Source organism: Hoplias malabaricus, chromosome 13 (assembly GCF_029633855.1).
Source record: "Hoplias malabaricus isolate fHopMal1 chromosome 13, fHopMal1.hap1, whole genome shotgun sequence".
In the NCBI taxonomy this organism is placed as follows: domain Eukaryota; kingdom Metazoa; phylum Chordata; class Actinopteri; order Characiformes; family Erythrinidae; genus Hoplias; species Hoplias malabaricus.
This window is the reverse complement of record NC_089812.1, coordinates 29,490,376-29,512,588: the sequence shown is the minus strand read 5'-3', so window position 1 is coordinate 29,512,588 and position 22,213 is coordinate 29,490,376. Positions and strand designations below refer to the sequence as shown.

General features: G+C 37.5%; 3 protein-coding genes across 4 annotated transcripts; 2 read left to right on the top strand and 1 right to left on the bottom strand.

Moving 5' to 3' along the window:
* The first annotated feature begins 285 nt into the window (after positions 1 to 285).
* Positions 286 to 5,681, top strand: kctd13 (potassium channel tetramerization domain containing 13). Its single transcript, XM_066641983.1, has 7 exons — positions 286 to 424; positions 1,746 to 2,021; positions 2,603 to 2,772; positions 3,089 to 3,178; positions 3,302 to 3,354; positions 3,537 to 3,732; positions 3,836 to 5,681. Exons 2-7 carry the CDS (start codon positions 1,781 to 1,783, stop codon positions 4,082 to 4,084), a joined length of 999 nt encoding a protein of 332 aa, XP_066498080.1. The 5' UTR covers positions 286 to 424; positions 1,746 to 1,780; the 3' UTR covers positions 4,085 to 5,681.
* Positions 5,682 to 8,110: 2,429 nt separating this feature from the next.
* Positions 8,111 to 13,469, top strand: hirip3 (HIRA interacting protein 3). 2 transcript variants are annotated; one of them, XM_066642304.1, is made up of 8 exons: positions 8,111 to 8,283; positions 8,545 to 8,671; positions 8,931 to 9,087; positions 9,426 to 10,100; positions 10,208 to 10,383; positions 12,130 to 12,280; positions 12,382 to 12,480; positions 13,054 to 13,469. In XM_066642304.1, exons 1-8 carry the CDS (start codon positions 8,216 to 8,218, stop codon positions 13,239 to 13,241), a joined length of 1,641 nt encoding a protein of 546 aa, XP_066498401.1. In that variant the 5' UTR covers positions 8,111 to 8,215; the 3' UTR covers positions 13,242 to 13,469. The 2 variants fall into 2 exon arrangements, with proteins under 2 accessions (XP_066498401.1, XP_066498400.1); XM_066642303.1 differs by having other exon boundaries at positions 12,127 to 12,280.
* A 694-nt stretch (positions 13,470 to 14,163) lies between these two features.
* zgc:123295 (uncharacterized protein LOC641564 homolog) lies at positions 14,164 to 19,395 on the bottom strand. Its single transcript, XM_066641621.1, has 6 exons — positions 19,251 to 19,395; positions 18,128 to 18,145; positions 17,645 to 17,807; positions 16,964 to 17,241; positions 16,356 to 16,501; positions 14,164 to 14,740 (listed from the first exon to the last, which is right to left on the bottom strand). The coding sequence occupies exons 1-6, from the start codon at positions 19,309 to 19,311 to the stop codon at positions 14,483 to 14,485; spliced, it is 924 nt and encodes a 307-aa protein (XP_066497718.1). The 5' UTR covers positions 19,312 to 19,395; the 3' UTR covers positions 14,164 to 14,482.
* Positions 19,396 to 22,213: the final 2,818 nt, after the last annotated feature.

The following is a 22,213-nucleotide window of genomic DNA, read 5'->3' as shown; positions in this document are numbered from 1 at the left end:
AAATTATGTTGTAGATATCCGGTATTTAATCAATAATAATAAGACTGTACGACGAAAGCGATTAAATTTTAAAATGGCTTGCCATTATGATACAGCTCGTGCCGTGACGAGAAAAACAACACAACTGACCTATTTAAATAGCTGACGATGATTGGTCGAGGTCATACACGACGAAGCAGTGTGTCCAATCATATTACTACTAATAGAGCGGGGCGGGGCTAGAATAAGTGATTGATTGGAGTTTGGACCAATCAAATAAAGGTTTTACCCCAGTCGTTCGAGGAAGAAAGTAGTAGGTGAAGGCTAGAGAGAAACGGAAAATGATTTGGTGAAATATATGTTGGATTCAGCGTGGAATATACTTAATGTGAACTGTGTACGCCGACGTTGGGCTTGGGGACAAGCTTTCCGCTACAAGGCTTTGGTGAGAAACAATTTAGTTCTGAAATAAAATCCTCAGTAAAAATTATATCCACTTAATGAAAGCTAGCTGGCTAATTAGCGCATCGTAGTATTTATGTAAAGGTAAACAGAGGCACATACACCATTATTCGTTACATGTCCTGATACATAATTCAGTGCCTGTTTTATATAACAACTCTTCAAAAACTAACGTTAACTGTTAAGAATTTTCTTTTGCGGATTAGCTGGCCAGCTCAGTAAGATCTGTCACGGCGGTCCGTGTTGTCCTTATTCCTCCCAGGAGAGTCAGTGGTGCTTCTCTAACCTTACTGTTCAAATAAAGTATCCTTACAGCAAGTCTTTCAGTTTCAGTCATAACTGTAAATTGCTTGGATTGTTGGTGCCTAAAATGTCTTACATATACTCCTTACATGTACTTTATATCTTCATCTGTAACCACACAATTCAGCATACCACTTAAAAAAAACAGAACTCCTACAGATTCAGACAATTCTAGTACTTAAAATCAAAGATAGAAAACAGAGTGAACAGTCTTAACTTGCACTCATTCAGAGTTAAAATCGCACACAAAAGGGAAAGCCACAATAACAACCACGTGATAAACATAACAGAATACGTAAGATAAAAGTACATTTAGATCCACATAATCTCCATCACACATCCATCCAGTCAGCCATCTATAGATTTATCTTCAAAACCTGCTTGTGATCATAATACGAAGGTGTAAACAATTAAATCTTATTGAAATTTACATAAAAAGACGGGTTGTTAAGAGTTCCTTTTTTGGTTTGTTGAGGGTTGTTATTATTATTATTTTAAAGTGAAGAAAATGTTTAGCTTTTTGTATGAAGGAGATGTAAATCTCTTTAGGGGCTTAATGCTGACACAGTTATGCTAACAGATTATATCTGTAAAACTAACTCCTGTAAATAACTTGGCTAACAATGTGAGCTCAAAAGTTAGACCAAGATATGAGTTATCTCACAATGTAATAAATAAATAAGTTTAATGAATTGATCTGCAAAGGAAGTGAGAGCTATTAATGTCCACAAGAATCAGAGGTTGTATCTCATGTATATGTACCTGTATCCTACTTACTAATTATAGCAGCAGCATACGTCACACTGTAGTTTCAGTTGTAACTTTTGAAGATGATTAACTTGTTTTATTGATTCCTGCTTGCCTTAAAGAGCAGTCATGGGTTGGGTCTATGCTTAAAACTAGTGAGGAACCACCACAGGTTTTCTTTTCCTTCTTGTTTGACACTGCCTGCTTTAGTACGTTCTTGCTGTTCATGATGTATGTGTGCACTTCGTTTCTAGACAGTGTATTATTGGTGTCGGGCCACGTTTCCTTGATGTCTGCCGAAGCCTCCAGTGGAAAAGTGGCGTCAGAGCCCACCCTTGCGACTCCGTCCCCTAGCCCTAGCCCCAGCCACATCCCTGAGCAGAAGCCTGTAGGTCTGGTTGGCAGTAAATATGTGAAGCTGAACGTGGGTGGCTCTATCCACTATACCACAGTCCAGACCCTCAGCAAAGAGGACAGCCTGCTCAGGAGTATGTGTGATGGAAGCACAGATGTCACCATAGACTCAGAAGGTGAGTGAGTGTGTGAGGAATGTTTTAAGATGTATTAGGAAGTAACAAAAGAAATGGAGTGAAATTACTTCTTAAAAGTGTTTGTGCTTTTGCATTAAAAGTATTGTCTGATGATAATAGTGTGATTGGTCACATTTAACTAAACAAATTAAGTATTGTTCAATTTCAAGTAAGGTGATGAACAGAACTTGAATTCCCCAGTCCCTTAACCTACAATAGATTTTTTTTACCCTGAAAATATGTCTTTTGATTGACAAACATAAACCTGATTCAATGACAAAAAAATTGTAAATGGCATATATGATTAATCACTTCAAAGTTACAGGTGCTATTAAAGTCCAAAAAACTGCACATTCGTTTGAATAGACTGGTTTCACATGCAGCCGAAGAAAAAGGCTAAGCCAACCCAACCAAAATTGGATCACATTTGCATCCGTTTCATAACTGAATCATAAAATGTTTCTTAGTGTTTGATATGAAAACTATTGTCTGTTCTTACTGTTGGAAAACATAATCCTAAAATTAAGACATAACAAAGAAAAGCAATGTCAGAGCTCATAGAGTATCCTCTCTATTTACAGGGTGGGTGGTGTTGGACAGGAGTGGACGTCATTTCCCCCTTGTACTGAATTTCCTGCGGGATGGAACAGTGCCACTACCTGAGACCCAGAGGGAGCTGGAGGAGGTTTTGAAGGAAGCGCAGTACTACAGATTGCAGGGTCTAATCCAACACTGCCTCTCCACGTTACAGGTCAGTATTACTGCACAGTACACTACATATCTCAACTCAAGCACTGGAGAAATATATAGGATGTCAGGAAGCAAAATATCTGGTTGGAATTTGGGAATTGCAAGACAATGCAGTCAATAAATGCAGTGCCTTCAAGTAAATCCTAGGTACAGTTTTTAAAACCACAGCAGAATCAGTGTTTTAGGATTAGGGGACACCTTGCTCTGCTTTAGAGGCTACAGATTATTTTCATTTTTCCTGGTCCAGTTAAGACAGAGTATTTGATTTCAAGATGAATTTGCATGATGTTTGGATATATTTGCTTTTCATCTTTTAGAAACGCAGTGAGACAAATGAGGGAGGTTGTCGCATTCCCATGATCACTTCTGCCAAAGAAGAACAGAGGATGATCGCCACCTGTAGAAAGGTGAGAGAAATTGTTACATTCACATAGCCACCTGTGTGGTCAAGCAGTTGTAATGGTTTTGGCTTTTGTAGCGTGATGGATATTGAGGGAATTGCTTGTAAGACTTGTTTTAATTTATTTCAGCCTGTGGTGAAATTGCAGAATAACAGAGGGAACAATAAATATTCCTATACCAGGTACTTAAACTCATACATGCGAATGCAATAGAGGGCTTTTGTGAAATATTTTTGAATAAGCTCATAACTATATAATAACTTTTATTAGAAGTGCAACAAGATGTGACAAAAGTCTTGGATTGAGTTCTTGACAAAGAATAAAAACTAATAATAATTTCTATGCGTTTTCCTCATTTCCACAGTAACTCAGATGACAACTTGCTGAAAAACATTGAGCTCTTTGATAAGCTCGGATTGCGCTTTAATGGCAGAGTGCTTTTCATTAAAGACGTGCTTGGAGATGAAATCTGCTGCTGGTCCTTCTATGGGGAAGGACGCAAGATTGCTGAGGTTTGCTGTACCTCAATTGTCTACGCCACTGAGAAGAAACAGACCAAAGTAAGTATAAGAAACCTGAATATTATTGCTCATCTACCTTTGTGATTTGCACTGTCATTTTAATCCCTTTTACCTTTCTCTGTGGTTTGTTTTTGACCCCTAGGTTGAATTTCCAGAAGCTCGCATCTTTGAAGAAACTTTGAACATCTTGATCTATGAGAATGGACGGGGCTCTGGTCATGGAGGCATGACTCTGTTGGAGTCTGGTGTCTCCTCTCCAGGTATGGGCCTTTCAGAAGAAGATGGAGCTGGTGTAGGGGGCGGAGACAGAAGGGTGAGGAGGATCCATGTACGGAGACATATTATGCATGATGAAAGAGGACATGGACAACAGACTGTGTACAAGGACTGAAAGTGAGGGGGGAAGGAGGAGAAATTATACAGATAAGTAGGAAGAGCCTGAAGGTACTATAACTGGAAATTCATGAATAGATGGATATTGAGGGAGTTGAAATCACGGATGCATGAGTAAAAGTCAAGACAGGAGTTGATCTTTAGTACTCTAACACTGCACTGAGGGTGGGGTGGGTATTTTTATGGACTGGTAATGATAACGTCCTGAAAGAGCCACAGAGTGGTTTTGTTTGATTTGACTTTTTTTCAAGGATGAATGTACAGGTAAATCTAATTTTATTTCTTTGTTTTTTATTTATTATTCTGTTAATTTATTGTCCTGAATATTCAATTTTTTAACGATACATGTGAATAAGTTATTGCTATGTGTGTGAGAGCCGTCATAATAATATCTAATGGTGAGCTGTGATGATTTATTTTTCCCTTTATTAATGCAAATGTGTGTTGAGTGACAGCTGCAGAGACGTACTTAATAGCAACCTAAATTTGGTTTATGAAAAAGCAGGACAGGGATGGCATCCAGGCTAGTGAAAATACACATCATACAAGTATCACAGTAAGAGAGATCATTAGAGGACTAAATAAATTTTAAAGTAATGCATATTTGCCCATATTATAGTTATTGCATTAAAGCAGTCTGTTTATGCACATTTTTTAAAAGTTGAATCTTGGATTTAGATGAATTTCAGATTGTTTACTATGGTTCCATCATCCAATCTGGTAATGTGTATTTTCAAACCAGTTTTGTCACTTTCACTTTGCTAGTCATGCAGGTATATTCAGGTGCAAATCACATATTTACTTTATGAACTGCTCCACAATTGACAGGCATCAATTACATGTCATTGTTTCTTGCTTTAAACTTTTAACAAATAGCAACTTTATAAGAGCCCCTCACCAAGCATGCCCAAAGTCAGCATGAATAAGAAAACATTTTAGTAAAGTATTTAGTTTAGTATTAGTTGATCATTTCAAGAGACACATTCTGTCTTTTTTTCCCCTCAAATGTTTTTGGTAATGGAAAAATGTTACTTTGTGGCCATACCAGTTGTTTATTTATTATTATTATTTTTTAAATATCCACACAAAAACACTTTGCAACCAGTAGACATAAGAAAACTATTTCCTTTTTTTTTGAAATACAGACTTTTTGTATGTGTTGAAAAATCATTCAGCTTTCTCCTTAAGCCAAAAGTAGCACCTGCCATGTCAAACATTACATGACGGTGGCAAAATGGCTACACTTTTATACAGGGATATGTGTAAATGTCAGTTCTTTTAAGAATATGACATTCACTCTTAATGTGACTTGGATATGACTGAATAATCAACTGCTAACCTGTCACATCGCTGTAAATATAATTTTTACTTGACCATCGTCATCTGTTAAGTATTTCTCTCATAAGAATAGTTTTTTACCTTTTTGGTAAGAAATCAGAGTTCCCTGAAACTAAACATTAGAGATTAATTTAATGTGACAGTATTATCAGATATTCCTCCCCACATTCAAGATATCTGGTGATATTTCTCTGGTATTGTAGCATTCAGAAATGTTCATTGTTGTTTTATCCATAGGTTCACTAATAAAATTCTTTTTACACATTATTGTTTCTGAAACTCATTGAAATGGGAAATACTAATACATTACACCAGTACACCATAAGCAATCTCGTTTTGGAGGTATAGTGCCATAAATGTTAATATTCTTGCTAGATTAGAATGTTTATATTTTAGTCATTTTTAATTTGTGATCTGCAATGTATTTGTTTTATAGATTAGTTGGCACACCATTTTGGTGTTATTTTTTTTATCAAATATCTGGGAAAAAAATGCACTAAACCTAAAGGAACCTGACCCTGAAGTGGACAAGTGGTTACAGACAATGAATAAATGAAAGCCTAAAGAAAATGCTTCTGATAGAAAATCACCCAGAGTGTTTCACTCTCTCCACTGACAGCATATTAGGCGGGTGGTAATAACGGTTTGCCTTGTTGGGGTATATACAAACTCGGGATGCAGCCAAAGAGAGGACAATTGGCCAAAACTATGATAAAAGCTGTATTAAAGTAGATTAATAGTATCTTAATTTTATTGTATATTTTGTATATGTGTAAAATGTCTTGGTTGACATATAATAATTAAAATGTATAAATGTAATGAAAAAGACCTAAATGTCTGAATGAGGCATGATATAGAGGATTCATGATGTGCAATATGTAGTCATAGTTAAACCAGCCATCTTATTATTACAATACAGGTACTGGTCATAAAACTAGAATATCATAAAAAAAGTTGATTTATTTCAGTAATTCCATTCAAGAAGAGAAACTTGTATATTCTACTCATTCATTACACACAGACTGATATATTTCAAGTGTTTATTTCTATTAATTTGATGATTATAACTGACAACTAATGAAAACCCCAAATTCAGAATTTCAGAAAATTAGAATATTGTGAAAAGATTCAATATTGAAGACATCCGGTGCCACACTTTAATCAGCTAATTTACTCAAAACACCTGCAAAGGCCTTTAAATGGTCTCTCAGTCTAGTTCTGTAGGCTACACAATCATAGGGAAGACTGCTGACTTGACAGTTGTCCAAAGACGACTGTTGACACCTTACACAAGCAGGGCAAGACACAAAGGGTCATTGCTAAAGAGGCTGGCTGTTCGCAGAGCTATGTCTAAGCACTTTAATAGAGAGGTGAAGGGAAGGAAAAGATGTGGTAGAAAAAGTGTATAAGCAATAGGAATAACCGCACCCTGGAGATGATTGTGAAACAAAACCCATTCAAAAATGTGGGGGAGATTCACAAAGATTATACTGCAGATGGAATCAGTGCTTCAAGAACCACCACACACAGACCTATGCAAGACATGGGTTTCAGCTGTCGCATTCCTTGTGTCAAGCCACTCTTGAACAAGAGACAGCATCAGAAGCATCTTGCTTCCAAAAAAGGACTGGACTGCTGCTGAGTAAATTTTGCATTTCCTTTGGAAATCAAAGTCCCAGTCCCAGAGTCTGGAGGAAGAGAGGAGAGGCACAGAATCCACGTTGCTTGAGGTCCAGTGTAAAGTTTCCACAGTCAATGATGGTTTTGGGTGCCATGTCATCTGCTGGTGTTGGTCCACTGTGTTTTCTGAGGTCCAAGGTCAAAGCAGTGGTCTCCAGGATGTTTAAGAGCACTACATGCTTCCTGCTGCTGACCAACTTTATAGAGATGCAGATTTCATTTTCCAACAGGACTTGGCATCTGCACACAGTGCCAAAGCTACCAGTACCTGGTTTGAGAATCATGGTATCCCTGTTCTTAATTGGCCAACAAACTCGCCTCACCTTAACCCCATAGAAAATGTATGGGGTATTGTGAAGAGGAAGATGCAATATGCTATCAGAGCAACCTGGGCTCTCATAACACCTGAGCAGTGCCACAGACTGATCGACTCCATGCCACGCCGCATTGCTGCAGTAATTCAGGCAAAAGGAGCCCCAACTAAGTATTGAGTGCTGTACATGCTCATACTTTTCAGTTGGCCAGCATTTGACTGGCTACACCACTGACCACTGCTGGTCCACCATCGGACCACTCAGATTACTGTCCTGTACAGGATATAACTCATTTATAATCTCCTCAAACAGATTTTAAATTCACAGAGACTTTTATTCTGGAAACCAAACTAATACAAATATTACCAACAACTATGAGAGATCTAATGAGTATAAGCCTGAAATAAAATAATTATGCAAAAATGTTGACACTGTGCTGGATTAAAATTATTTATTTATAATACATAATTATTTATTATGTATTCTTTATTTATTTATAAAGAATAATAAAATAACCTAATAAAGAAAATATTTGTAAATTGGACCGTGAATGGAAAAGTATAATGTGGCATTTTTGTCTAAAATTCTGTTTAATCACCAGTAACAGTGTTTGTTTTCGAGGGTGAAGAAATGAACTCTAAATAAAAACATAGCGGACGCCTATAGCGTCAATGTGCGTGATGACATCACTGAGCGTGCCTCAGACGAGAAGGCGCCAAACCTGGAAGTGTCGTGCGGGGTTCGATGTGCGCAGGTGTGTGTTTTGAATGTCTGGAGGGTTTATAACGTTGTAAATAATGGTCTCAGAGGAGACAGAGATCCGCCAATTCGTCTTGAAGCAGCTACGCCGCTGTTCAGACCTGAGGTGAGTGTCTCTGAGTGAACACGACGCTGCTTTCATATCACACTGATGTGGGCTACATACTCTTAATTTTCCATTCGATCTTGAAGAGTGCAGGAGCATATCCAATCTGGTGCTCGTGTTCATGGTTTGAGTCGTGTTCTGAAGCGTGAGTTTGTTATATACGTTAACGTTAGCCGTTAAGGTTTAAGTTGCTTGTTTAAATAAATGTTTAAGATGCATAGGTAATAATCAATGTCAATGTCAAAATTTAAATGTGTCTAGCTCACTGACCCTTGGAATAATTCGTAAGCGATATCTGGAGCATGTGGGCAGAAAGTCTCTGAGTGCAGAGCACAGACAACTCCTCAAAGAAACTGTAGAAGAGGAGCTCCTGAAAATGCAGACTGAGGTGAGTGCATAGTTATTAAAAGGGAATCTTACCAAAATTTCAAAGGTTAATATGTAATCACAGTGGTACACTGCTTTATGATGTGAAGTGCACCAATGAACTTACCAAGATGTAAATTCTCAGACGTCTGAATAATTTCATGCTCCTACAAGCTGTATAAACCTGTTTGAATTTTGAATACCACCTGATCATAATTTTAAAAAATTAATATTTTATGTATTTATGAATTTACCTTACCGTTTGCCTTTTTTCTTCTTAGGACAGTGATGATGAACCTTTAGCCAGCAAGGCTGAAGCTTTAAAGAGACAGAACAAACGCAAGCGAGAGGAAGAAGACGATGAAGCGGAGACAGAAAATAATAATTCTGATGGGTTGGCCCAGAAAAAGAAATCTCGTTTTGAAGCAGTTACCCCAGGTAATTACAACACACTGTTAAATTATATGTTATGCATTCTTGATATGTAACCCTCCAGTACAAAGATACATTGTTAGACAAAAATGACCCAGCTACTTGACAGTGCACTCATTGCTCAGGCATGTTTTCAAATATTGCTCGAAGAACCTCATTAGAAAAGCATTGAATATACAGGCCAATATTAAAGCATCCACTAGAACAGTATAACCAAGTACTGGTTTGTGGAACAGTATCTCCCCCACTGGCCTAGAGTATTTGAGAAAGATTTGTTATACAGTCAAAGATATAGCAGTTTTAACGCTTCAGACAAGTATGTATCCTCACTATTTCTCTGTCAGATTCCCCAGATTCTGGAATAGAGAAAGCAGTTCATGAAGAACAGCAGAAGGATGTGGTTGAAGATGATGATGACATGAAACAAGAAAGTGATGGAGAACAGAAGGAAAAGCAGAAGAAACAGCAAAAAACAAGAGTGAAAAAGAAAGCACAAATGAGCTCAGACAGTGAGGGAGAGGAGAAGAGGCACAAAATGAGGAAGAGCGGGAAAACGTTAGAGAGTGAGGAAGAGAAGCATGACAGCTGTGAGGATTCAGGTGAAGAAAAGCAGCAGATGGCAAAGGCTATAAGACGAAAGAACGTGCCAAGTGTGAGCTCAGACAGTGAGGAGGAAACAAACACCAAACAAATTAAAAGGAAACCAGTCAGAAAAAATGATAGCAAGCTTGAGATTGAGAAAAAGAAAGGCAAAGTAGTCTTTCAGAACAGCAAAAGAAATGAAACTAAAAAGGAGCATCAGACACCAGAGAGTGAAGCGGTGAGAAGAGTGCAGAAAGAAGTGTTTGGGAGTTCTGAAAGTGAGGAATATGACGAGAAGGAAAATGAGAACAAAATGAAACAGTCTGAAAAGAATCAAATGAGTGACTCTGACAGTGAGGCTGATGATAAAGACAGTGATGAAGAAACAAATGAAAAGAATGGCATTGCTAATCTCTCTAAAGAACTGGACAATGAAGGTAAGTCTCGACTTTCAGATCAAAAGCTTTTGTGGTATGGGTTGGGTGATATGGCAAAAAGATTGCATAAACACTTTGTCATAATTCACAATTTTTTTTCATTTCAGGGAAAGTGAAGGATGAACAGAAGAATGAAGCCACAGACTCAGACTCCTCATCCTTGCCTTCCCTCGATAGTGATGAAGAAGGAGGGAGAAAAAAGTCTCAACAGGATGAAAAGAAGAAGAATGTGTCAAAGAAAAAGAATAAGGAAGAAAGTGACAGCAAGTCCAAAGGAGGAAAAGTAAGTGAAATTAATTTTCAGCCACTAATATCTTTATCTTATTTTGCTGTTTCTATTGACACTTGTTTTGAGCTTCTGGTACTCCCTGATTGGCAATATCTGTGAGCATGGGCCCTGCTACACTGATCAGTATGTGTCTGCTCCCAGAATCAGCCTGCCACATTTGACTGCTCTAGATAGGGCAACATTAAGCTGGTGTTCTGCAAAAACAAGTTGTGGCATTATTTGGAGTGAGCCCTAGCACCATATCCAAATTTATGGCCAAGTTCCATATAATGGGGATGTCAGAGACAGGCTGCGAAGTGGGCGTCCTAAGAAGACGACACCCTAAGATCGTTTCCTCACCCTGTCAGCACTTTTTTTTGCAGTCAAGGTTTGCAGGACAATATGGCTGACGGCTCTCTGCCCAGACAACCTGGAACAGACTGCACGCAGCCAATCTCCGGTGTCATTGGGTTGCCAGGAGGCCGGCTATGACTGCCTTTGCTCGCCAGGCCTGTTTGTGCTGGTGTTGGCAACACATGCACTGGAACCTGAACATGTGGAGGAATTTTATGTTCTAACGATAAGTCCAGATACTGCCTACGGAAGTTGGATCGTAGGGTCAAAGTGTGGAGAAGATCCGGAGAACGGTATGCCGTTCGCTTAACTGACAGAGTAACATCTTTTGGTGGAGGCAGTGTGATGGAGTGGGGCGGCATCTCCCTCACTGGAAAACCAACGAGGCTATTTATCATTGGAGACAATCTTAATGCAGAGAGATATCAAGATAAAATTCTGCAACCAGTGGCAATCCCATATATTCACAGTCTTGGACCGAACTCTATCCTCCAAGATTACAACGCTCGACCCCACAGAGCGGGGTTTATCAGAGACTACTTCCAGAAAACGGGAGTGGAGAGAATGGAATGGCTTGCCAGTGTCCTGACCTCAACCCCGTTGAACATTTGTGGGATCATCTTGGGCGTGCTGCTCGTGCCTGAGTGAAGAACACAACCACGTTGTCTGACTTGTGACAAATGCTGGTTGAAGAATGGAATGCCATCCCACAGCAGTGTGTGACCAGCATGAGGAGGAGGTGCCAGGCTGTTGTGACTGTGTATGGTTCTTCCACATGCTACTGAGGCTCCTGTTTTTAAATGAATAAAATGTCTTGTTTCTTCAAATTTCAATCATCTAGTCCACCAAATGAGTCAATGGTAGAATAAGCTAGAGGTGGGCAGATCGATCCAAATATCGATAATATCAATACCAACGCTGGTATTGGTATTAATCAATACTCGTGGACTCGAAGACTTTCGGTATTGGTATCAATATCGGCGATACTGGCCCTGTATTTACTTGGTATCGGATCGATAACAAAACTCCTGGTATCGCCCACCTCTAGAATAAGCTGTTTGGCATTGACAGAGAGTATTTGGCAAAATTTTCACTTTTTTTGTGCTAGGTTTATATTATATAAGTTTGGTACAGTCACATGATTTTTTTCCTGAAGAAAGAAAATTTAATCAGTATTTGAGACAGTCAAGATTTCAAAATATTTTATTAGGGTTGCACCAAATGATAAAGTATCTAAGGTAGCCTTTGTTAAATTTTTTAAAAATATATAGGTTAAACAGTCATTCAAATTAAAATGGTGTTTCAAATTAAAAGCAACCTGTAATTTCTTTTACAAGGATCAGTCTTTGGAATATCCTTAGACAATCTCTCTGTTTGAGGTTATCAGATTCACTGTTTGATTAGCAGGGTGAAGAAAATAAAGCTGTGTCCAGACTGAAGCGATACATTGCCCTCTGTGGCGTACGAAGAAACTACAAGAAGCTCCTGGAAAACTGTCACTCAGTGAAAGCCAAGGTGGCTGTTTTGAAAAAAGAATTAGAAGATCTGGGAGTGAACGGTCAGTAGTCTGTATGTAGGTGTTGGATGAATACAAAAATGTGTGTTTGTGTGAGAGACATTGTTGTATGAATATTAACAGTAATTACCGTTATCCTCCAGGTCAGCCCACAATAGAGAAGTGTAAGAAGGCTAGACTGAAGAGAGAAGAAGCTCAGGAGCTTGCTGAGCTTGATGTTGGCAACATCATTACCACACAGGGTATTTTTAAATCCAAGTCAAACACACAAACTGAATACTGAATAGGCCCGTGTGTGTGTTTTTTTTTTATGTTTATCATTTTGTCCTTCTGATGCTATATAAACTCTGAAAAGAACACGCTTTGGTATTTGTTTTTAAGACAAAAAGTGAAGATGTTCATGTATGTACAACAAAGAATTGTTAAAAGTACTTTTGCTAGGTAATTCAAGCCTGTTTGAAAAGCATTCAAGGATTGTCCTTGTAAAGCTGCTCCAGTGCCAGTGAAGGAATATTTAAAGGATGGTCACTTGGTCCTGACTATTAGGCACTTTACTCTGCCATTCTTCCTATGGTTTGTGTTTTTAGCACGTGCTCAGAGAAAGTGGCTGCTGAACAGAGTCAAACAATGTTTCCACAGGACGAGATAAAAACTGATGTTTGGCCAGGCTACCTTTTCTCATCTATAAATCTACATCTATAAATATAAATTTGTTATTTTCCTTTGCATTTAACAATCGGAATCGTAAAGAGGGTTCTCTAAACTTCTGCCTGCACCTTAACCTTGTAATCAGTTGTACTGTATTTGTCCTTCAGGTCGTCCAAAGCGCAGTGCACCAGGATTGTGGCCTTCAAAAGGACGCTCTTCTCCACCTTCATCCTACAAACGAGCTCTTAATTCTGACTCTGACTGTGAAGATGGCCACACAGACAGGGGGCGCAAGAGAACAACAGACTGGAGCAACCTGCAGGGAATCATCAGCGATGATGCAGAAAGTGATTAGGTGATAGTGCCTTGCCTTTAATGTACAGTGTTTATAGTGCATTCCAGATTGGAGTTCTGTTTTTTGTTTTGTTCTATTTTGTTAAGGTAATTGTTAGTGTATTTTTTACATGTATATGTTTTTCTATGTAACTTTGGAATAATAATAAATGATCCTATGTACTTTTTACTTACTTTTTAGAGTTATACATATATTCTGAGTGTAAAAATAATTGTAATTGTTTGCAATAAAATCACCAATAAATAATATTATTTGTTTATATACTTTGAATAACCTAAAAATCCTGCAATTGATAAAGAGAAAAATAAACATTTAGATTGGCTACAGGTTGTAAGCAAGCAATTATAGATCTGTTATGAAACAGGAGCATTTCACACAACATGACATCTTAGTTAACGGATATCAAATAGCAGTGTCCTAGGTTCAGATTTAGAATTTGGTTGCACATTCAGTGATATTGAGACTTTAGCTTTGGGGCTAGTCCATTTTTTTTCTTAGAACACCATTTTGTTTATCATTTCCTTGCAGTTACAGTTCCTCACTATTGTATTCTCACAGTGGAAAGGTAGACAACTTTTTTTTAAACAATGCAAATTGCTAAATTTTAAATGTAGCAGTCTATGCAGTTAAAAATTATGATCTTATGAGGGTTCTTTACTAAAGGAAATGGTTCTGTATAGAACCCTCAACACAAGAAGAAACAAAGATTTTTTTTTTACCTGTAATCAATCTCAGATTTTAATATCATCTTATTGTTCATAAATCAGCTTCAAGGTAAGATGAGGAAGTTAAGAAATTTACTAAGTGAGGGGAACTATAAGGTTGTGAGAAATGTTTATATGTAAAATCCTAAATGATGGTTCTCATTTATTAAACATGTACATAGTTTAATCTTAATGATTTTAAGTTTAAACCTACCTTAACAATTAATGTAGGAAATGGACTAAATGTAATGCATATCAGAGAGACCAAAGAATTTCTTTTCTTAATAAAAATACTGGGGATATTTGTATTTATTAGTATAGTATATATAACTACAGTAGAAATATATCATTTAAAACAGTGGAATTTGCCTTTTAAACATGTAGTAGATCAAAGTTATTATAGCATGTTACAAGTAAATTAGGTGTTTGGAAAAATCAACATGAAGTATAGTACACATTCTCTTCTATGACCCTGATTACTTTAAGAAATATGTTCACAAAGCTACAAGTAACTTTGTTTTAATATCAGATATTGTTTTAGTAGATTATGAATGAAAAGAAGAGGGGGATGATGCTAAAAAGTAGTGATAAAGACAGAGAGAAGAGTTTGTCACTCTTGGCTGGAAAAAATCCAGGCTGGTTGTTGGTGATACTGCTGATCCAGTTTGCATACTGAGACACTCTAGTGTACACTCCAGGGAAACCGGGAAGGCCACAGCCATTACCAAAGCTCACAATCCCAGCCTGAGTCCACCCAGCGCTCAGCTTGATGACAAGTGGACCTCCAGAGTCACCCTGCATGGACAAAATATGGCTATCTTTAGCTTATTAGCTACTTTTGGCATATGCTTGCTTTTCCACCATAGCACACCATGTACCAGAGGTAGGTAAAATGGCCAAAATCCACAGTAAAGCAAGAATATTTGTACATTCATTAAATAATAAAAGTGTGCTTAAGTAGAAAATAGCTAATAGAGTAACTTAAATTTTAAATTAACTGAATTCCAAATAGAATTTCACAACACATCTATTATTCATTCATTTTCAGTAACATTTTTTATCCTGTTCAGGATTGCAGTGGCCATAAAGCCAACCCAGAATCGTTTGGCACATGGCAGTTAGAGCATCATACACACCCCTATGAATACTTTTTTATTAACCAATCCACACTATCATGCAAAGAGAAATAGCACATATGAACAAGATCCAGGAACCTGTCACATTGTCTGGGCATGAACTTTTTTTAAGGTGGACTGAAATGAAGTGGAAAGTGTCCTGTGGTGTGACAAATCAAAATTTGAAATTCTTTTTTGAAATTATGGATGCCACATCCTTAAATCTAAAGAAGAATGGAACTGGTTTGAAAACGTAATGCATTTTGACATGAAAAATATGTAACTATAATGGAGACCCTAACTGTTGAGCAGCTGAAATCTTTCTTAAGCAAGAATGAGCAAATGGTCTCAAAATTCATTCATCCATTCATTCATTATCTGTAACCGCTTATCCAATTCAGGGTCGCGGTGGGTCCTGGAGGGGGCGCCAGTCCTTCACAGGGCAACGAAGACACACACACATTCACTCACACCTACGGACACTTTTGAGTCGCCAATCCACCTATGTTTTTGGACTGTGGGAGGAAACCGGAGCACACCCACACGGACACAGGGAGAACACACCAACTCCTCAAAGACAGTCACCCGGAGCGGGAATCGAACCCACAACCTCCAGGTCCCTGGAGCTGTGTGACAGCGACACTACCTGCTGCGCCACAGTGCCGCCCTGCTCTCAAAATATTTTATCAAAAAATAACAGTGTGTTGATAAAAAAAAAAAAAGAAGTAATGCAACACAGTGGTAAATATCAGTTAGTCCCAATGTTTTTGGAAGTGTTTCTGGCATAAAAAATAATATGCACATATTTTTTTAAAATTACATTTCTCACTTTCAACATTTGAAATGGGGGCGGTACAGTGGTGCAGCAGGTAGTGTCACACAGCTCCAGAGACCTGGAGGTTGTGGGTTCGAGTCTCGCTCCGGGTTTGGTGTGTTCTCCCGGTGTCTACGTGGGTTTCCTCCGGGTGCTCCGGTTTTCTCCCACGGTCCAAAAACACATGTTGGTAGGAGGATTGGCGAGTCAAAAGTGTTCATAGGTGTGAGTGAATGTCTGTGTTGCCCTGTGAAGGACCGGCGCCCCCTCCAGGGTGTATTCCTGCCTTGCGCTCAATGATTCTGGGTTGGCTCCGGACCCATCGCAACCCTGAACTGGATTTTTTTGTACTATTTGCAATTAAATACAGTTTTAATGATTTGCATACTGCTTTCTGTTTACATTTTGCACCATGTCTTAACTTTTCTGGTGTTGGAAGTTTTTATTGTGGGCTAATGTAATTGTTTGTTTGTCTTCATACCTGGCATGAATCCTTCCCTCCTTGACTTACGCCAGCACATAACATGTTACTTGTAATGGATGTGCTTCCATAGGCAGCTGCACACTTTGTGTTGCTGACAATGGGCAGTTCCACCTCTTGTAGGATCTGGGGATATGGCAGGTTTACTGTGGAGACAAAGGACAATTATTAACGAACAGTGTTCAAACAGCAACCTATGAAACTTACAGCATTAAAAACGTATAAGAGCTGATAACCTCCATGTCATGTGGAAACAAAGGGATAAAAGTAATTATACACAGGATAAGGTGTAAAATATTCTATGCTAATCCATTAGAGCTTCACATAGCTGAGAGTCTGTCCCACTCTCTTCCTACCTGCAACAACAACATGTCTGTAATCATCTATCTTTGGCCATTTAAACCCTATCCCATACCAATGGTGTTGCTTTGGCTGTTTATGATTCGATCAGCAGCCAGCTACACCTACCACCGACGCCCATTCATTGGGCCCAGCCTATGTGTACCCACCACAGCCCCCAGATAGATTTACATTTCATAAAAGGAATAGTTACTGAAACAATGTCAAAAAATCGACATGCATTTAAAAAAGAATAAAAGACTACCTACCACCATTGTTAATGTTTCCCCATCCAGTGACCCAAACAAGTGTTCCATCATCCAGATTGCTATTAGCTGCTGCCAGGCACACAGGCCGGATGTAGTCAGTGAAGTTGACAGAAGACCCAAGCTGCAGAAGTGCAATGTCATTGTCATGGGTATTGGAACTATAACTTTGGTGGACAAAAATTTGATGAACTGATGCCCTCTTGCTGTTCACATTGGTCCCTTGCAGGCTTGACAGTCCCAGAACCACTGTGAGGGCAGATGGTGAATTGGTAAGGGAGCTGAAAAAGGAAACAATAGGTTTATTGTCACTTTAAAATTTCCTTCATCAAAGTTCCCTAAAAAAACATACAAATTCTCCATCATCTCTGATGTCTGATTCACAGAACTTACATACGGTGTAGAAACAAGGAATAGAGGGAATCCTAAGGTTCATGAGCCAAATTAATAATACACAATTGTCTGTTTAATTTGTGTGTACTCATTTAAGAAACAGATTTTACTGTACAAAATTCTGAAGAATGAGGAACACTGATTATACCCTGAATTGCGTATCTGCACAACATTCTCACACTCCCACAGTTTTTTTTACTCATTTACAACTGACCCAGAAACCATAGTACGCAGTCGAATTCTTTCAATACTAAAAGCTCTTATTAGACGTTGGGACACTGGTCTCTGTACCTTTGGAAACAGTGAGCAGCAGACAGGACCCAATTGCTGTTGATCAGGGTTCCTCCACAGAAATGGCCACCACTGTACTGGATGCTGACTTGCCATGGCCAAGCTCCAGATGTAGCAGCTTCCCCTCCCACGATCTTATTGTTGTAGACTGCTTGACCACACACTGATAGAAAAGAGGGAGATCAATGAACAGGGAAACTTCAACATTTGTTGGGGAACATGGAACAATGCAAAGCAAGAAATGTGGGCTAAATGTTTCTTTCATTAAAATGTTATGGTTGGATATACCTAATATACCACTTGGGGATATTTAAAGATATGTTCATGTATGAAGCATCTCATGGAGTTGTATAACTTGTTCATTTACATACATATTTCCACAATGGGCCACATTTCTCACATTTGTGTCACATATTTCACCTGAGGCTGTTTCCAATGTGTATGCACTACCCTATTGATTAGCTGTTAGTGTCAATAACATACCTGTTTGGGACAGAGAACCTAAAAAAAAGCAGAGAAGGGCCCAGTTAAACACAATGATATATGAAGTAGTAAATATACATGGTATTAGGGGCATTATTTGTTTAAAGTAAACATGAGTGGGAACAAACACATCTAAACTGGACAATGCTGAGAAACCTGTTTGGGCGAGGCAGCTCCTATAATTCTACTGATTAAACAGATTTGTATTCCTGTCTAAATAGTAAGAGATTTGAACCAATAACAGAGATACTGATGGTTCAGTCAAAACTCATTTGATATTCTGACTAATGCCCAAAACATGATGTGACCTTATTTACACATTTCTGTAAGATGATGTATATGAATAATCATTATCAGAGTTGTTTTGTTTTAAATACAGTTAAATGGCTCATGCCATAAATTCACAAGATTTTAAAACCTGTTAAATTTTCCTAATCAAAAGTCAAGATTAAGTCCTTTCTTCATACCAATGATAAACAAAATTTTTGGGCAGTGAGCTAACCAACATTTTTATAATTTGTATATGTTGATAACCCCGACACCATAATTAGCTAAATAAATACTTATTTAAGTGAAAATATTCTGCACTGTTAGAAAAACAGTCTCTTTTGTGGTACACTCAAGATTACATATTCAATACCTTTAGTTATGGAACATAATTGTACTTTATTCTATTATAAAGTTGTATTGATTTCATATGTCCCATTTAACCTCCCAGACTTACATTATGTTCTTTAATTTTACACAGTTCTATAAAGAAAGATTCAATTTTTACTTTTCACTTCTTCTGTATAAGAGGATGTAATGACCCTTTAGGGAAGAAAACTGGATTTTTAAACCACTGTTGTACCTTTAAATGTCACCTTAAGGGACCAATAATGTATGTGTACAGTACTTTTTTTCTGAGTGTAGAAAAATCAGGTAAGGGATATAAATACAAAGTGTTAGGTTAGAATGATGTCCAAGTCCTGGGAGTAAAAAAATATTATTATTATGACAGTTCACATTCTAACAGGTGCTAAGCTAAGAACACTTTTTAAAATATAATAAACATGTAATAAACATTAAGTGCCTGTTACATTTTTCATTGTATCACTAATCACTAATATTTTATTGGACTTACCTGTAGTAATCATAAGTAAAACCCATATTACAAATAAAAATTTCCACCAAGGGAGCTCCATGTTCTAGTTCCTTTGACGTCTTCAGACTGTACTTATAACTGAGTTATGTTCCTGAGGAGTGTCTGGTAACATTTATGTTTGTCATTTTATCTTCCTCATCACCTTTTTGACTTTGATCTGTTCCTGTCACCTGCAACCTCTAACCCACTCCACTACACACCATCCCCGCCTCCACCACATGCCTCACCTGCTTCCACAACTATATGAGAGAGAATGGCTCTTAGATATGCATAACAGGAAGTCTAGAACCAGCTCCCCTTACCCCACGGCTAATTATACAAAACTGATCACAGATCTGTATGAAAGAGCTGTAACCTAAATGAACGTCCTTCTAATCTTACCTGGCTTCATTATGTGTGAGAGAAAGAGTATTCTTTATTATACTTTCATAAATATCGAATAAGATTTTTCTCATAACAGTTTTAATATTTGTAAATGATACTGTAATTACCTTGAAGTCTATTGTGCTGTCCAGAAGAAGATTAATTTGTCCCTTATGTCATCTTATGTCTCTGTGTTTTCATTGGGTGGTCTGCTTCCATTTCCGTAAAGCAAACAAGACTGAATTTATCTCTGTACACGGTGAGATGAGTACACTTTGATCCTTTTGTTCTCCATTATTTACATTGGTACCTTGCTGTATGGTACAATCATGTTTTTGTTTTGTGGTTTTCATTGAACTGTGTTCCTGGCCATTGAGGCAAAAAAGGTAGAATTATACTAAAATCTGTATATAAATGGTTTATAAATCAGCTGTGCCAGTATGACTTTCACATTTTTGTTGTCTTCTATATTTTTCCACAAGATCATTAAGTTCTACTTTTAAAATCACATTTTGCTTTTCAGTTTCTTAATTATTAACAACATTAGGATTGTAGGTGGAATATTTAGATATTGACAATTTAGATATCCATTCATCTATTTGTCCATGCATCCATCTGATCATCCATCAATTCATATTCGATAATTAAACACACTGATATGCATATTCCCTAATTAAACATACTGAAAAATAACTTTGAGTGTACCACCACAGTCACAGTTTTACTGACAGTTTGTAAATCTTTTAATGTTTAACACATTTGAAGGCATAAAAATATGATCAGCCATAAGCATCAGACCATAAACAATACAAATGGGAAAACTGAAACCACACTAACACTGGCATCCACTGAATTAAAAATTATTGTTGTTTGATTACTGTCTGTAAAATAACCAACAAAACACAACCACAAACCCAGACTCACTTTACCAAGATTATTATGAATTAAAAAGTTTAGTTAGTCAGCACAATTTAGTTAGTTTTACTGACCACTCGTCTAACATTTTTAGTCTGTGTCATCACCTTAGAGACATGCCATCGATACCCTGAACGCTTCTTTTCTGGTGTCTTTAGCAAACTGTTGTAGCTTATACTTTGAACAACAATTACATAGTGTTTGTGAAGATTATGACAGGATTCAGGTTCTACCTTAACACTGGAGTGACCAGTTAATCCATTCTGTTCTAACACCAAGAAGAATGGAAGCTGTAAAAGTAACCTCTTTCATTTCAGAAAAGTAAAAAAACCTTTGATAAACCCTTTCTTTCCTCATTTGACTGATTCATTTCTGTTTATTCCGCTGAATATTCAATATTTCTGCATAATCCAATTACTGGGAGTTACATAAAAACGTTAAGTGCTTTGAGTGTACACCTTGTAAAGATTTCTGTACTGTGGTGGTGACAGGAACATGGGGTTTTCAATATAGCAGTTTTAAAAATATCCAGATTAAACCTACATCAGAGCTTTTATTTATAATTTCGATTATAAATGTAATGGAAAATCTGAAAATAAATGCTAAATAACAATGTGTGAACATGCCTGATAGCTATCTGTATGTGATTGCAATCACTCCAAACAAGGAAAGTATTTTTTAAAACATTTTTGGCCAAAAGCTTATCACAAACCTACCATAACACCATATTTCAGCACATTCATTCATTACCTGTAAAAACTTGCAAGGTAACATTTAAAGGCATTAACTGATTTAAATGGATAGTTATGGCCACTATTGCCTAATGGCTAATTAAACAACAACTGACCATTTTACCTCAGACCATGATAAATGACATTTTCATTTTTTATATATATGAATACATTTAAATATGTAAATTAAGTACAAATGTGTGTGTGTTGCCTTGTGAAGTACTGGCGCCCCCGTCCAGTGTGTGTTCCTGCCATGTGCCCAGTGATTCCGGGAATGCTCTGGACCCACCGTGACCCTGAACTGGATAAGTGGTTACAAACAATGAAGGAATTTATGAATGTAGAATTATAGTTTATATGAATTATAGTTTAAGGCACTTTTAAAATGGACAGAGGACGGGAATGCTGTGTCCATAACATCCAAAAGAAAACCATAGTGTTTATGCATGTTACTGATTGACAATGGGTGTTACCTCATAATTATAGCCTAGTGAAAAAGACAATTGTGACAGACAACAATAAAGTTTCTATTAAATGAAGTTCAAAAGACACTAAATCCAATATCAAGAAACACTTCTTTCAATGATCCTGTTCCTTTTTTATATAGAATTCTTCAAGGCTGGCTATAATTTTGCCACATATGTTTTGTTGTTATTCTGAAAACACAACAACAAATTTGGAGGACAAATTTTTATTTGATGAACAGATAACCATTTCTCCAAAGTTGAATAGAATCATTGGATGTATTACCTATATGTCCTTTGTCACCTTAACCAGTGACATAACGTAACCAGTATATATAGTCCCGCAATAATGGCGCAAACACAAATGTGCAATTCACACATTCCATGAGCACTAATGTACCCCCATTCTTATAACAATCTGGAGGGTCCCTCACCTCTTTAGCCCATAGGATACAGCATCCATGGTTTC